The following is a 16,525-nucleotide window of genomic DNA, read 5'->3' as shown; positions in this document are numbered from 1 at the left end:
TCTTTTATCAAAAACTGGAGTCATGTACCAAGATAGTGCCAGGTAATTCTAGGAAGTGATCGGAGAAGCTATGGAAGCAGGTGCTTAGGACACATACTGTATATATATATATATATATATATATATATATATATATATATATATATATATATATATATATATAGACACATACATTTACATTTACGTATAATGTTTGTGGTTTTTACCATTAGTGGCTATTTTTGTCCTTCAGAAACTGCCAGGTCTCAGTTGTCATGAATCCAATATAACTAAGAAAAGTGCTTCAAATGTATAACACGACACAATTTCCATATTTACTGTATGATAGAGGCTGGAACAGATGATAGTTTTTTTTAAAGCAACACACTGCATATCTTCTTAACAAAACCGAAATTACTTTAATACAGGAAAGATAATGTAATATTTACAATTGTGAATTGTGTTATACACAATTTGAATAGATAATCACAAATGCATTCTTTACAAGATACACATCTTCCTAATAGAATATATTTCTGAGACATGTTAGCTTGGTGATAAATACTGGAGGCTTTCTATGTACCATGTTATTATTTAGATTAAAATTTGCCAGGCTGAAAACTTTTAGTTGAAACAGGTAATACTCAGAAATAACACATAATATCAATTTCATATAGTTGTTTAAGTACAGTACAGTATATTTTCATCATAAAAACAGTGTGGTTTCATTAACTGCCAGCCTTTAGAGTAGCACTTCTATAATTGTGTGTAAAAAACTCTTGAGATATTTGCTCTGAAACACTAATACGAATGATGGTGATTTTATAGACAGGAACATTTTGAGCACCCATTGCTTTTTTTCAGTGTACTGTACTGCTCTGCTCATTACATTTTAAGCTCATTGATTAGTATGAGGCATACACCTCAAAATACTGTGTTTTTTCTGTGATTCGGATGTTCATAATAACACAATTATTTCACTTTTTTTTTTTTTTTCCATTCTTACTGATTCATTTGGGCATTCGGTGACAAATGTCAAATATTGGTTTTATGGACCAGGGCATTTGCTCATACATCTCTTTGCTTCAATGTATTAAGGTAATGTGCATGTTCTTTGCCCTGTGTATACCATCTTGCAATTTGGGGTGTGAGAGAAGGTATAGTTAGGAAAAAATACAACATATAATTATGGGATGTAATAAATTCAATGTTTCTGTTCATAGTTCTGCCCCTTGTTTAAAAATGTAATAATGTAGTCTGAGGTAGCGTACACATATCCGGTTAATGATCTGTGTCAATTTAAAAAGCAAGTTTCTAACATTAGAATAGAATTAAAAAACTGAAAACAAAATTGGTTGCGTAATAAAATTCTTAAGACACACAAATAAATATGTCATAGTGCTCTATAAGGGAACAAAAAGAAAGTCCAAAAGAAATACTGAAATTATTTTTTAATAATGTATAACATAACCTGGCTACTCACTTTTTACTGATACAGTCGTTTTTTCTCAGTTCATACGGTACATTATTACCATGTTTATACACATGATTTTGTTACAAACAAAGATACAGGTTTTCTTTTTGTCCAGCTGATTATGCCCTCTTGCTCCACTTAAATCAAATTCATGCTGCTTAATGCTAAAGATTTATCCATCAAGTTCTTGCTGAAGGGCATCTTGAAGTCTTCAAAGTCCACCTCATACGTAAATCGCTCGCGCTGTAATTCTCTCTTCCTTATTAGATCTTGTGTGGTGGGCTCCGGGACCCAAACCTTACAAGAAATTAAAAACCATGATTAACCTGATTTTTAAAAAAAACAACAGGACTGAAAAAGACAATACATTTGAAGCGGTCCTGTATTTATTTGAAGCCTCCTGTACGATAAAATATGCATTAGAATATTACCTCATGATTTCTAATGAGGAATCTACAAATATACCAAACTCCAATAACTCTTTCTCAGTGTTATCTAATATTTATGTAGCACCCCTGTGGAATCCTATTCAATCTCCCATTCAATCTAAGCGGTTAAAAAGAAGTTAAAGAGTTAACTTCTAGTAATGGCCCTTAGATAATATGTTGCAAAGTGACCGGGCAGGTGACTGGCCCCACCTTCTTTATAGAATGTGCTGCATCCCTCTTCTGCCCAGATATAAGGGTAGGGAGAAAGGTCATAAATAGGAGGGGAGAAGAACTCCACCCTCATATCCCAGGAGGAACCAGAGTAGGGGGTCTCGCCTGTAAATATGTATACAGTTTTATATTATGTAACTAGGGTAGAAGCCCCTGTGTTATTTTCCAGACAGGGAAATGTCACTACCAATTATAGGGTCTCTCTATTTTGACCCTCAGGTGCGTCCTACCCACAAGACGGGATGGCAATGAACTTCCCCATAGGCTCCTCAGTGATAGCGCCTTAGAGTATGACCCCATAGCTGCCAGAGGGATAGGTTCCCAGCTGCCCTCGAAAGAGGGTAAGCACTTAAGCTATGTTAAAGGGACAGGGTGTGTATCCTCATGTGTGACTCAACGGGTCCAAGTGGCGGTGGGAGCGTCCTTTGGCAAAAGCAAATGTATTGCCATGAAAGTGACAGCAAATGATAAATTTGTGCCTCTTTGGGAATGTGGTCTGAACATTCCAAAGAAGAAGTTGTGTTGGTGTGGCCCGTCTTCTGTTGGCCAGGGGAAGAGGTATTACATTTAGTTTTCTTACCGATTTTGGCACAAATGTTATGTCAACTGTTTTCAAAGCTCCCATAGTTATTAGAGTGTTTTGATGAACCACACTTCTCTTTTTTCTTTCATTAGAAAGAGGCAGTAAGGTGGGTTCCGAAGCCTGCAAATTAAAGGTTAAAAAAAAAAACTTTATTTTTTTTCCCGAACATCTAAAACACACATCCATAACATCTTACAACAAACTAGTAATGCAAAAAAAGTGTCTTCACTACTACCCTGTATTTATATACGAGATAAATATAAACTGCACCAAACGTTCTATTTCTATTCAAACAAAATAATAATTAAATTGGCATACTGTAACAGAAACGTAGCTATCTCTATTCAGCATGCATTTTGCTAATGCTATTTACCCAGCATACATGCTTGATCGACATACCGTAGCTTGTATCATGCCACGTGCAGGGTCAAGAAAAGCCTTGTTAATATTGCGAGGGTTTAACATTACAGTACATCACTCATTTTTGAAGTGAAACTTCCTTAGTGGCACCTCATTCGTGATGGGGCAAAAATGGATTGTGGAGACAGAAATGAAACGGATGTGACGTCAGTGCTGGCAGTTGAGGCCGGGCTGTGTTCTGGCTCAGCCCGACCCCAACACTGACATCACACCCGCTCCACAAATCAGATGCGGCGGCGGCGGCGATAGCCGCCGGCGCCGCTCCTAACGGGCGCTGCTCCCCCCACATGGCTAATGACATATGCGGCGGCGGCGGCGGCGATAGCCGCCGGCGCCGCTCCTAACGGCCGCCATTCCCCCCGCACATCCGCTGCCAAGCCGCGCATGCTCAGTAATCATGGGGACTGGAGGAAAGCCACGCATGCGCAGAAGCGGTTGGCAGCGGCGCCGTTCCCCGCCCGCTGCCACGGCTGTAAACATGTGTTGCCGTTCCCCGTCTGCTGCCCGGGACAGCAGAGACCGCCTGACCGGGACAGCAGAGACCGCCCGACCGGGACAGCCCCCCCCCCCTTTCCTAACCCGAATGGGACCTCCCTCCCAGCCCACACATGTGCCCGCCTAACTTCCACTACCGCTGCCATGCCGCGCATGCGCAGAAGCGGCTGGCAGCGGCGCCATTCAGCCCTCCAGTGACGCGGGCGTTTGCGGGCCCCCCAGGAAGCGGTGTTACAAAAACCCGGGCGCAACCCGCGCGGACCCCCCCCCCCAGACCCCCCACACACTGACGGACCCCCCCGGACCCCCCACACACTGACGGACCCCCCCACATACTGACTGACCCCCCCCGGACCCCCCCACACACTGACAGATCCCCTCAGACCTCCACACACACTGACTGACCCCCCCAGACCCCCACACACACTGACTGACCCCCCCAGACCCCCACACACACTGACTGACCCCCCCAGACCCCCACACACACTGACTGACCCCCCCAGACCCCCACACATACTGACTGACCCCCCAGACCACCAAACACACTGACTGACCATCCCAGACCCCCACACACACTGACTGACCCCCCAGAGACCCACACACACTGACTGAACCCCCCAGACCCCCACACACACTGACTGACCCCCCCAGACCCCCACACACATTGACTGACCCCCCCAGACCCCCACACACACTGACTGACCCCCCCAGACCCCCACACACACTGACTGACCCCCCCAGACCCCCACACACACTGACTAACCCCCCAGACCACAACACACACTGACTGAACCCCCCAGACCCCCACACACACTGACTGAACCCCCCAGACCCCCACACACACTGACTGAACCCCCCAGACCCCCACACACACTGACAGACCCCCACACACACTGCCTGACCCCCCCAGACCCCCACACACACTGACTGACCCCCCCAGACCCCCAAACACACTGACTGACCACCCCAGACCCCCACACACTGACTGACCCCCCAGAGACCCACACACACTGACTGACCCCCACACACACTGACTGAACCCCCCAGACCCCCACACACACTGACAGACCCCCACACACACTGCCTGACCCCCCAGACCCCCACACACACTGCCTGACCCCCCCAGACCCCCACACACACTGCCTGACCCCCCCAGACCCCCACACACACTGACCCCCCCAGAGCCCCACACACACTGACTGACCCCCCCAGACCCCCACACACTGACCCCCACGACCCCCACACACACTCACAGTCACACGCACACTTAGTCACACTCACACGCACACTCACAGTCACACGTACACTCAGTCACACTCACACTCAGTCACACTCACAGTCAGACGCACTCAGTCACACTCACAGTCAGACGCACACGTACAGTCACACGCACACGCATAGTCACACGCACAGTCACACGCACACGCATAGTCACACGCACACTCTCAGTCACACGCACACTCTCAGTCACACGCACACTCTCAGTCACACGCACACTCTGTCACACGCACACTCTGTCACACGCACACTCTGTCACACGCACACTCTGTCACACGCACACTCTGTCACACGCACACTCTCAGTCACACGCACACTCTGTCACACGCACACTCTGTCACACGCACACTCTGTCACACGCGCACTCTGTCACACGCGCACTCTCAGTCACACGCGCACTCTCAGTCACACGCGCACTCTGTCACACGCACACTCTGTCACACGCGCACACTCTGTCACACGCGCACTCTCAGTCACGCGCACTCTCAGTCACACGCGCACTCTCAGTCACACGCGCACTCTCAGTCACACGCGCACTCTCAGTCACACGCGCACTCTCAGTCACACGCGCACTCTGTCACACGCGCACTCTGTCACACGCGCACTCTGTCACACGCGCACACTCTCAGTCACACGCGCACACTCTCAGTCACACGCGCACACTCTCAGTCACACGCGCACACTCTCAGTCACACGCGCACACTCTCAGTCACACGCGCACACTCTCAGTCACACGCGCACACTCTCAGTCACACGCGCACACTCTCAGTCACACGCACACTCTCAGTCACACGCGCACTCTCAGTCACACGCGCACTCTCTCAGTCACACGCGCACACTCTCAGTCACACGCGCACACTCTCAGTCACACGCGCACACTCTCAGTCACACGCGCACACTCTCAGTCACACGCACACTCTCAGTCACACGCACACTCTCAGTCACACGCACACTCTCAGTCACACGCACACTCTCAGTCACACGCACACTCTCAGTCACATGCACAGTCACACGCACAGTCACACGCGGAATTCACACTTAGTGCAAATAGCTAATACAGGGGATGTGTGCCGAGCACGCGCATTCTAAGTCAAATTTATTTGCATTTTGTCATTGAGATTGTATTTTGATTTTTAATTAAAACATCACCAACACCAACACAAATACAATTTCTGTGACAAAAGTCAAAGAAGTTTCACTTACTATGCGCGTGCTCAGCACACACAGCTTTTTTTTTATTACAAAGCATTTGTACATATTGCAGAACTCTAGATTTGTAGGGTTAGATTGTAACTAAGGCTCATACATCGACAGATATGAAATTGCAATATTCTCATACTATATGTTGCATAGATATTTTTGTGATGAAATACTCAGTACTGCAGGAAGTGAAACCAGAGTGTTAGACATACCTCTTCTTTTACTTGGGCTACTGCTGATGCTGCAATCCGAGGAGTTTGGGGTTTGGATACTGCTTTTGCTTTGCTTTCCTTCGTTCCTTTCTTCTTGCCTTTCTTCTCTGCTGGCTTTGGTAAGCTATCAAGTTTTGCTTGAATTAGATCAATCAGTCTGTAGTCGGCATATGCCTTTGCCACATCCAACGCGTTTTCTCCTATAAAACCAATACAGAACCGATGGAAAAACTGTAGTCTTAAAATGAAAAACGGTCAAAATATTTTATAATGTAATTTAGAAACAGGCTTAGGACCCAGGACGGATGAGCTGACAGGGGTAAGATTGCTTTCTTTCTCCCTGAGAACCGACCTCCCTAGTGGTCCCATGATGCTCCTTATGCCTCACCTTCAGCCTATTCACACTTTTCAAGTGTGTTCATCATTCGGCGCAAGCCAGAGCACATGACAGTTCATTCACTTAAGGAACGTTGCTACTTAGAGGCAACCCAAGCCGGCGATTTGTTTTGCAAAGTTGTTTTTTTTTTTAACATTGTATTGAAGCAGGGGGTCTCTGGAGCAGAACCTTTTTAATTTCAGCTCCGAGGATCCCCTGGTTCCGGAGACACTTACCTCCATAGTAGGTAACCGCCCTGCTTGGCTACCAGGGATCATGTAATGGTCGCTTTTCAAAGCTCCCGTGCCCTGCAGGCCAATAGGAAGATGGGGCATCATCGGTGCGACTTCCTATTGGCCCGCGGGAAGCAGGAGCTTTAAAAAGCAGAGGGATAACGGCACCCCCTTTGGAGGTAAGTATCCCTGTAAGAATGGGGGCTCTGGAGCTGAAATTAATGGGGTTCAGATCCGGAGACCCCCTGCTTCAATCCTCTGGGGGGGAAAAACTTTGCAAAAAAAAATAATCAATGACTTGGATTGCTCCTTTAAGAGCTTGTTTTGAGTATCTATTCTCCATGAAAAGTCATAATGTTGACCTAGCCTGATATTCAAAGAACGTAACAACTAGCCTATCCCTACTATAACATGATTAACTGCTTCCAACAACAACAACACAAGTGACTTCATGTTCTATAAGCCGTAATAACAATTTTTCTAAAATCGATTGAAGCTGCGACAAAATACCTTTAATCTATCTGGAAAAGTAGTCATTTAATTTACCTTTCTTATTTTCTATATCGACTTTTGCTCCAGATTGCATTAAATACTGAACACAATCCAAGCTGCAGCTTTCTACTGCTCTCATCAGCGGGGTTGCTCCATTGAGGGCAATTGCATCTATTGTGGCTCCAGATTTTAAGAGTAGATCAGCAATATCTTGTTGGCCAGCGTGGCATGCATGGTGCAGTGGAGACCACATAAAATTGTCAGTTGCATTGACATTAGCACTGTAAACAAATAAAAGAATTGCCAGCAACATTCAACATAGAAGTGAAGAATTGTAGATACTATTAGGCGTAGGAATTTGTATTCACAATGAAGTCTAATACCACTCAAATAGATATTTGTCATGAAAAATAATAATAATAAAAAAAACCTAATGTACGTAGAAAAGATAACTTTCATAATACCATAAACATGCAATCTGCCGTTCTAAAGTTCAGAGTACAAATCTGACAAACATTACCGTCAAAAATGATTTCAAATTCAATTTCTCGTGTCTGTTTCAATCACCTACAGTACTTACAACCACTATAATATATCTCACTCATAAGTTGAACTTGGTCCTACTGTATGTGGGACGTCACCGTTACCAATCTCACACTGCAGAATAAGAAATCAAGCATACCCTTTTTTTAGAAAAAATTTCACGGCGTCTATGTTTCCATAAGCACAGGCAAACATAAGCGGTGTTTTATAAAAATTGTCTTTAACATCAACCGGCACACCCTCTTCAAAGGCCTGCTTCAGAGACTCTGTATCTCCAGCTTTGATTGCCAAACGTATGTGGGTATACACCTTCTCTATTTCATCCACATACCATGCAGTATCATCTTTGAAGGGATTTAGAGGTGGGTGATCACGGTTAAATCGTTTGAAATCCGTGACGTTATGAAAAGTTTTGACCATAAAGTAAGGAGGTCCGCCATTTTCCCGCAGCTCAATTAAATGGTGTGGCATAGTGCATATTGGCATGGGTAAGGTAAACTTTCCTTTTTTCCCTTTCTTGCCTTTTTTGCCCTTTTTCTTTTTGGGACCATAGGAAGATAGTAAAAATGCTTTTTGTAGGTATTTGGAACCTTTTAGGAATTCCTCTGGATTGACTGTCCCTTTTTTTCCTTTCTCATGGAGTTGCATAATATGTTGCAGATTTTCTGGATTTACAGGAGCCCCCTTCTCTTCAAGCACAGCGACAAAGTCTTCCTTTGTGATGCTTCCATCTCCTCTGTCGACTAGCCCAAACAATTCACGAAGTTGGGCTTGATGTTCAAATGACCAATCGTGTAATGTGAGTGCCCATAATGGGTTTGGATTTTTCACTCCTGGCTTGGAGTATTTAGTAAAAATGCGTGCTACCTTGCTTAATTCCTTCATTGCTGCTTTGAAACCACCCTCTTTGGCAACAGCTCTCGGCGTCATGGTTTGCACATTTTTAAATTTAGGATTGCAACCTGTAACACATAATTCAATTGGATTTGATTAACAAGAACTATATGCTTGTATAACACATGGCTTATACAGAATGCATACTTCAAATCAGCTGTAATAGAGAATTAGAATGATATATAACATCAAAGAATGAAGTCAAGCTTCTGACATACTGTAAATTGCCATGAAATACTTTCAACACATCACAGTGCTGACCAGAGCTTCAAGTTGTTTATTTTCACAAATGTATTAGAAAATTAGCCAGAACAAAATAGCTCATTTAAAATATCTGAATGATATACTGTACATATATGAATTTGGACATTCGACCTGAATCAGAAGCACAAACTGAAAGTGAAACACCTTTGTAAATGATCATTCTATAGCTTTAAAAAAAAAAAAAAAATACAATCCTTAATTGAAATGTAATTTACCTCACTTTACTCATTCTGATGAATTGCAACTGCATATTCCCACAAAGTCTATTTAGTTGTAAACTATTGATTTGCAAAATATTAAACCAGGAAACCATACTTTGGGAGATACCTCTCGTTTTCAAGTATGTCCTGCAGCACAATTCTGACTGAGGAGATATTACTGAATGTCTGGGGAATTAAAAGGTAAATGTAAATTGTAGTGATGAATATTTTTAGAGACATTAGGATTGCATAGAATAGTTATTCCAGTTCTAAAATGGTGTGTGAAGTAAACATTGCTTATGTGTGATGTGTTATCATTTTAATTGAATTTGTAATAAGAAGTGTGGGGATTCATCACTAATTCTGGGTGTTCTTACACTTTTTTCTTTATATGTATGTTTTTTTTTATATGTGTGTGTTTAAATTAAAATGAATGGATGATTTTGTATTATTTATTTTGCCATATCAACAGCAGAGTATATTCATTTATTGGATAGGATTGATATCTCATTGTTTACTTAATTAAAGAGAGTGTAAGCAAGCAGTCATAATCATAGTCTAATTAAAGACTCCTGAGGAGTCACAGGTGCGAAACGTGAAGAGTCAGACCTGCACTGAGTCATCTAGTTCCGATCATTGAGATAAACACCTGATTAGAACATTCTGAATGTATTACTTCCTGGTAATTTTTTTTATAAATAAATAAACATTGTCATATGACATCCTGTCATATTTGCCGTGCACTCACACATACAGGTGACGAGTACTTTGCTAAATATTGTATATGTACCCAGGTCCCCCGTGGGTGTCTGCTGTCCCGCGACCCCTCCCCTGTTTCCTCCGCTGCCGCGGGTCACTCGCTGGACCCACCGGCACTCCTGGAGGGTGGGGGCCAGTGCAGGGAGCGCTTTGCCGTTCCGGCGGTCCCCGACGGTTCCCGAGCAGGGCGCCGCCATCTTGATGCAGGTCGCGCATGCGCAGTAAGTCCCCGGCGGCCCTGCAGAGATTGCGCATGCGCAGGACAGCGCGAGGAGAGCCTGCGAAACCCTAGCCTACCAGGGAAGGCTCTAGGCAGGGACTACGAGTCCCCTGAGCCTCTGCGCGCCCCCCGTGATGCCAGGGAGCCAATAGGGCTTAGGATCTCCCTAGAGGGGGAGAATAGATACTTTTCGCGCGCTTCAGAACGGCAGTTGGAGCTGGGAGCTAAAAGGGAGCAGGAAGGGTGTAGGGAGCAAGTGAAGCTCCTGCACAGGTAGGTTTCTCAATGTTAGATAGGCCCCAACTCACCCCCAGGCTAGTGGGTAATTGATAAGGGACGGCCCTAGGTTAAGGACGCTGCCCTTAGGTTCGGATGGTGCCTTATTGTCCGGTCACAGCGGTTAGTGCTGTGAGGGCGGCCAAGAGGGCGTCGTGTCAGGTTGTAGTGCGTTGCTGCAGGGATTAGGAGAGGCAGGCAGCGTGAGGCAACTGGGGGGGGTCATAGCGGTAACAAATCCGGGGACCATGGCCCAGGGCCCACGTTACGAGTAGTGTGGGTGCAGGTGGTCAGGGACCTACCTGCATAGGATAGGCGACCCCGTAGGCCCTAGGAGTTTTCCTCTAAAGTCATGCAAGGTTGCTGTGCTGTAGGGACGGCCTATAGTACAGCAAGTGTCACGTTGGTTCACGGAGTCAGTAAAGGACTTCTTTGGTTACGCTGCGCATCTGTGCAGAATGTTGGGCGCCATTCTTCGTTGCGGCTGCAGAGGCTATCCTGGTGGGATCGTCCTGGAGAGGGGTTCCGGAGTTCTTCGGTGGCCGGATCCTTTGTGAAGCCAGTTGCAGATCCGAGCACGGGAGTGCTCGGCAGGTACTCTAAATCTACAAGTGCACCAACAAGGCCTATCACACTCACACGGGACATAGTGGCTGCGCAGTCACACATATCATTCTTACTGTGGAGGTGGAGGAGGTGGAGGTAGCGTCTTGCATGACGCCGTGTATAGTGTCGCCTCTAGGGAGGGACACCGGTTAATATATGTACATGGGTATGAGATTGCCTGCCAGTAAAGTCATTGATTGTTTTACCTACGTGTGGAGTGATATATATATATATGTATCCTGCGAGGAACCACTCCCCCTCTGGTGGGAGCCATCGCAGGTGGAGGCGATGCACCCAATATAGTATTGCGCGAGTAACCTCAGGCTCTCCGTGGCAGAGACTTAGGCCCTGTGAGCCTACAGGTAACACAGCACATGGTAGCCGCTTGCTTGCAATAGGAAGCAGGGCTACATATATAACGTGCTTATATGTGTGAACTCATAAGATTACAAAACACTATTCAACATCACAAACCTGTTTATAGTATTCAAGTTCACAGATGAATCTCCTTGCTCTCTTTCTGCTAACGATCACCACACTGCTTTACCTATTTACCGGTGTCCCTCAAATCATCTTCCGATTTAAATGCATTCCCGGGTTATGATTTTAGCCATTGCAATCATGTTAGAAATAGGCTATATTAAAGTACATTGCGTAACTTAGTGCCCAGGACATAATTCAAAAGGAAAGGTAACTCTACGTAAATGTTACTGCTCTACAAAAGGATTATAAACTATAGCATGCCTCAGCTCCCATTCATGTGCATGGGAACAAAGACCTTATAAAGATTTGCAACAGTTTGTAGATCAGGTTCTACATATATTCTACTGTTAAAATGTTATAAAAATAAAGAGACAATCAAAAAGGTTTTTTTTTCGTGCAAATTTATCTAAATGTGATTCTATGTACCCATGTTCTGTATGAATGTATTTGATTATATTATGTATTTCTTTTTCAGGACCATCATACAGACGGCGTTTGGCTACTGCGGCACATCCTGTGCCCGAAGCTCCATAGCCAGTGTTTGAAGAAGAGCCTACTGTGATCCTCTTCCTCATGAAGGTCATGGAGGAGAGCATAGATGATGCTCCAGCTGATTCAGCCGCACCAGTGGCTGCCCCCTCAGCTGCACCCCAAGGCTGCACACATGGCTGCCCCACAGCTATCCCTGCTGCTTGCTGTTCAGTCACTCCTGCTGGACCAGAGAGCCAGAACCCACCACTCACTCATTTAAAGCTCATGAAGTACTAGCAGAAACTGATGGACATGCAGCATTCAGGAGTTGCCAATATCACGGCCCAGCTTGACCGTATTGAGCAAGTAGGCTGCCGTCAGAGCTAGATGTATAGCCCCATTTCGAAGCTGGACAGCACTGTGATGGAAAGGGGCCCAGCATAATAAAGGTTAATGCAGGGCTGAGAAACCCTTTGTGCCGTCCACATGTCTGGAGAAATGGCTACTGCTTGGACTGGAGATGGAAGAGAGGTGCAGGGAAAAAAGAAGAGAGTGGCAGGGGGGCCATCTGTCTGAAAAGCAGAGCATTTGGCTGTTCCCCCAGCCAGAGCAGCACCAACCCAGGGGGGGATAGCCTGCTACCCGGGAAAAGCATTGCCAAGCTCCCGCTGGTAGGCACTGTTCCCATCAACCCGTTTGTATTTCCCTCCAAAGCACTTTAACTCTCCTCCGCCTGCCTCCAGCTGGGTTCTATAGCTCATTCTGATCCTGACGTGGAGGTGAACGGTGTGCTCCCAGTCTGTGTCAGAGACACCTGAAAATGAGGATGGGAGCCTAAACAAGCGGGAGATTCAAAAGTGATTTTGTGCTACGGAACTGTGAGTTACCGGAGAAGCAGAAAGCATTTGAAACTGCTCAACCGCAAAATGTACCAGAGAGGTCAGGACGGTAGAATAGGGAAGCAAATAGATTGGATTGGGGAAGCAAACCCTGGGTAAGCCATCAATGTGGGGCTCGGCACCAAATCAGCTAGGATTCCGCCCGTATGCCCCTGTTTTAGTGAGTATAGTTCTGATCTGTGTTTTGTGTTGTGCTGTGCTTGCTGGCTCCGGCTGGAATAAATACTCTTTATTGAACTGCTTTGTCCTGTTTGGTGCCTTGATCCCAGTGTTAAGTTCTGGTCTTCCATGACATGCGTAGCTACTGGGTCCTGATTAACACCATGCACCATCACAGCAGTGCTGTGATCAACAGTATAACCCAAAGTACCATATCTGTTACTGAGCTCACCTGGGCAATACAACAGGGCCTGGAGACTATCAGTGCCTCCTCCATGCTTTCTATCCATGCTCTCTATCCCCAGAACCTCCATGGAGTCCCTGGCCACTTCATGGATTTCCCAAATAGTGGATACTCCCCATCCTCCTCCACCATCAGAGATGCCTATGCCATCTACACTTGGTCATCAACAAAAAAAATGGTAGCCATCACTTGGTCATCAACCAATCTGATTGGTGTATATACCATGTGATACCTTTCCTTGTGATGCCATCAAAAAGGGGGGTAAGATAGACAATCAGGTTGAATGCCTCTCTCCATTTCTGATGACGCCACAGCACTCCAAAAAAGGAATGGCATCTCTGGTGTATATACACCAATCCGATTGGTTGTGACCATGTGATGGCTGTCATTTTGTTTTTGGTGAAGTGATGTCATCGTAAAGGGAGGGAAGCATATACTACCTGATTTGCTGGCGTCCCTCCCTTTTTGATGATGTCACATCCTTAAAAAAAAAAGGAACAATCGGATTGGGAGTGTACCATTTGACACTCAAATGTGACATCACAGGCCTTCTATAAAGCCTGTCCTCTCTCATTTGAAGCCAAGAAGACGATGGGGCAACATCGATGGCCCCTTTTGGATTATACAGCAGAGAAGACAGAAGAAAAGAAAGAAGAAAGAAGGAAAGAAAGGAGGAAAGAACTTATCAGAGATGTCTCTTCAATCAACATATGATCATGGACTTCTTCGCATCGACTGTTGAGGAGCATTGCGTTGTGAGGCAAGAGCTGGTGCCGGAGTAGGACAGGGGTGAAGACAGCAAAGGTAATAAACACATTAATTGGCTTTTATTTTATTGTGTATTTTTTTTTTTTTGCTAATTGACTGCCAATGTGTTTATCTATGCCCCTATCTATGTATAGATAAGCACAGTGACAAGCAATCCATTTTTGGCAAATATTTTTTTTAAAATTATTTTATTGTAATGTATTGTATTTTTTGTTAGGTTTTTTTAAGGTTGCCCATTTATTGTCATTGTGGCAATCCATGCCCATATTGTGGCATGGTTTACCACAGTCACAATCAATGGCTTTATTGTGGAATGCTTGTTTTTTTTAAATGCCATGTGTTTTATTTTTTACCTCTTTTCTTTTTTTAGCTTGCCCATTTATTGACATTGTGGCAATCCATGCTCATATTAGGTGCATGGTTTACCACAGTCACCGTCAATGGGTAGAGGGGGTGGGGAGTTAACACCTTAATTACTATAGCGGCTACTAACCGCTAAGGTGATTAAGGGGTTAGTGGCCAGTAGTTTGCTTTTGTCTTGTAATGTTCCTGCCCACGGAGGATGATGAGGATGGTGATGAGGACGAGGGTGAGGATGAGGATGAGGACGAGAATGAGGACGAGGACGAGGACGAGGATGAGGACGAGGATGAGGACGAGGATGGCCTTCATCCTGGCAGGGATAAATACAACTTTAATTTACTTTATACTGGCTGGGTAATGTTGTATTTTTAATGGGGAAACGCGCTATTATCCATACCTGGATAATAGGAATTTTGCCCATTACAGTGTGTGTTGGGGTTGGGTGGGAAAAGGGGGGCGGGAACGTGTATTTATTTTTATTGTAATGTTTTTTTAATGGGGAAAAGCGGTATTAGGATCTAATAGCACTTTTACCCCTTCTGGTGTATTGTTGTTGGTGGGTGAAGGTGGTAGTTGCCCAAGGATGGTGTATAAGCCTGTGGCAGGGTAGTACAAAGGTTTAACCCCTTCATTACCTTAGTGGTTGTAACCACTATGGTAAGGAAGGGGTTAACGTCTACTGCACCCTCCCGCAAGCCCTAAACACTCACCCTGGGGCAACTACAAGCTTCACCGTTAGCCACTATGGTAATGAAACTGGCTGCAATTTTATTTTTACTGCATAGGACTGGATTCGGGGGTCGTCAGAGCTGAAATAAATATGTGGGTCAGCTCCGGAGACCTGTGGGGACCCACAGAGACCCCTGGTATCAATCCTATGCAGTAAAAAGAAAAGAAACTCCTTGTTATGCATATCACAAATCTGATCTCCCTACCCTTTAGGTAGCGAGAAAAGAATGCAAGTTTTTATAGTAAGATATGCATATCGGAGTTTAGTGAATAGCAGTTGCTGGCAAAAAATGCGAGTTTGGGCATTTTTTTCAGCAATTTTGTTAAAGCCAGAGTGTTATAGCTCAGTAAAAAGACATTTTAGCTCGATATTGCACTGTTATCGGAACTTTGTGAATAGCTACACATGCAATATCGCACTAAAAGGGCATTTATAGTGCAATAATGCACTTATCGAAGTTTAGTGAATAGGCCCCTTAGTACTGTACATTAATATGGGTCTGGATGTAATCAATGCCAGCTTTTAGAAGGTCTTAAAGCTGCAGTTCAAGCTGCCGGTTTAAAAAAAAAAAATCCATTCAATATGTGCATCAATACAATCTGCACACTGACAAGTGATTAGCTAAATTGCCGATCGATCTGTTCTCCTGTGATCGATCGGCAAAGATTCGGCTCGGGGGTTCACTAAATCTCTTGTCAGTGCAGCAGCAGAAGACCCAAGATGCAAAGTTCTGTGTGGAAAATCATGTGACCAGGCAGGCACTAGATACAATTGGTGCACTGCTATAGAGAGGGCAAAAGGGATGTGCCAAAGCCTGTCTCAGAAGAGGAAGGGGATGTGACTTTGTAAATGGTTGCTATAGAAACAAAAATGTTTGTTACATTAGAATACATTAAAATGTCTTTAAAAATTGTTGTTTTTTTTATTGCTACAAGTATTTTCTCATAGTACATAGTACAGATGCCTGCGGAACATATGCACAAGGCAAACAAGGCATGCAAAAGCACAATATTACTCTGACAATCTCCTCCAGAATACATCAAACCCAGCTAACTTCTGGAAGGTTATCAACAACATATTCCAGCCTTCTAACCATCAACAGCCAAGTAATATCACTAAGGGGGATATTACTCTGACAAATCCCCCCGACATTGCAAATGCATTCAATGATTACTTTGTGGGGTGTGCCACTAACTTATTAGCGAAACGCAACCCAAACCACAAACCTGAATCTCATCCTGGGAG

General features: G+C 44.8%; 1 protein-coding gene across 1 annotated transcript in view; it reads right to left on the bottom strand.

Annotated features, from left to right (window-relative positions):
* Positions 1-951: 951 nt before the first annotated feature.
* Positions 952-16,525, bottom strand: part of ANKEF1 (ankyrin repeat and EF-hand domain containing 1) — a 29,767-nt gene continuing 14,193 nt past the window's right edge. The window contains exons 6-10 of the mRNA XM_075596033.1: positions 8,084-8,906; positions 7,456-7,682; positions 6,301-6,500; positions 2,693-2,815; positions 952-1,750 (exon numbers count right to left, since the gene is read on the bottom strand). Of these exons, the coding sequence (XP_075452148.1) occupies positions 1,592-1,750; positions 2,693-2,815; positions 6,301-6,500; positions 7,456-7,682; positions 8,084-8,906 (1,532 nt within the window). The 3' untranslated portion in view covers positions 952-1,591. The remainder of the gene's footprint in view (positions 1,751-2,692; positions 2,816-6,300; positions 6,501-7,455; positions 7,683-8,083; positions 8,907-16,525) is intronic.

This window comes from Ascaphus truei, chromosome 4, assembly GCF_040206685.1.
Source record: "Ascaphus truei isolate aAscTru1 chromosome 4, aAscTru1.hap1, whole genome shotgun sequence".
Taxonomy (NCBI): Eukaryota; Metazoa; Chordata; class Amphibia; order Anura; family Ascaphidae; genus Ascaphus; species Ascaphus truei.
This window is presented reverse-complemented; position numbering and strand designations above follow the sequence as displayed.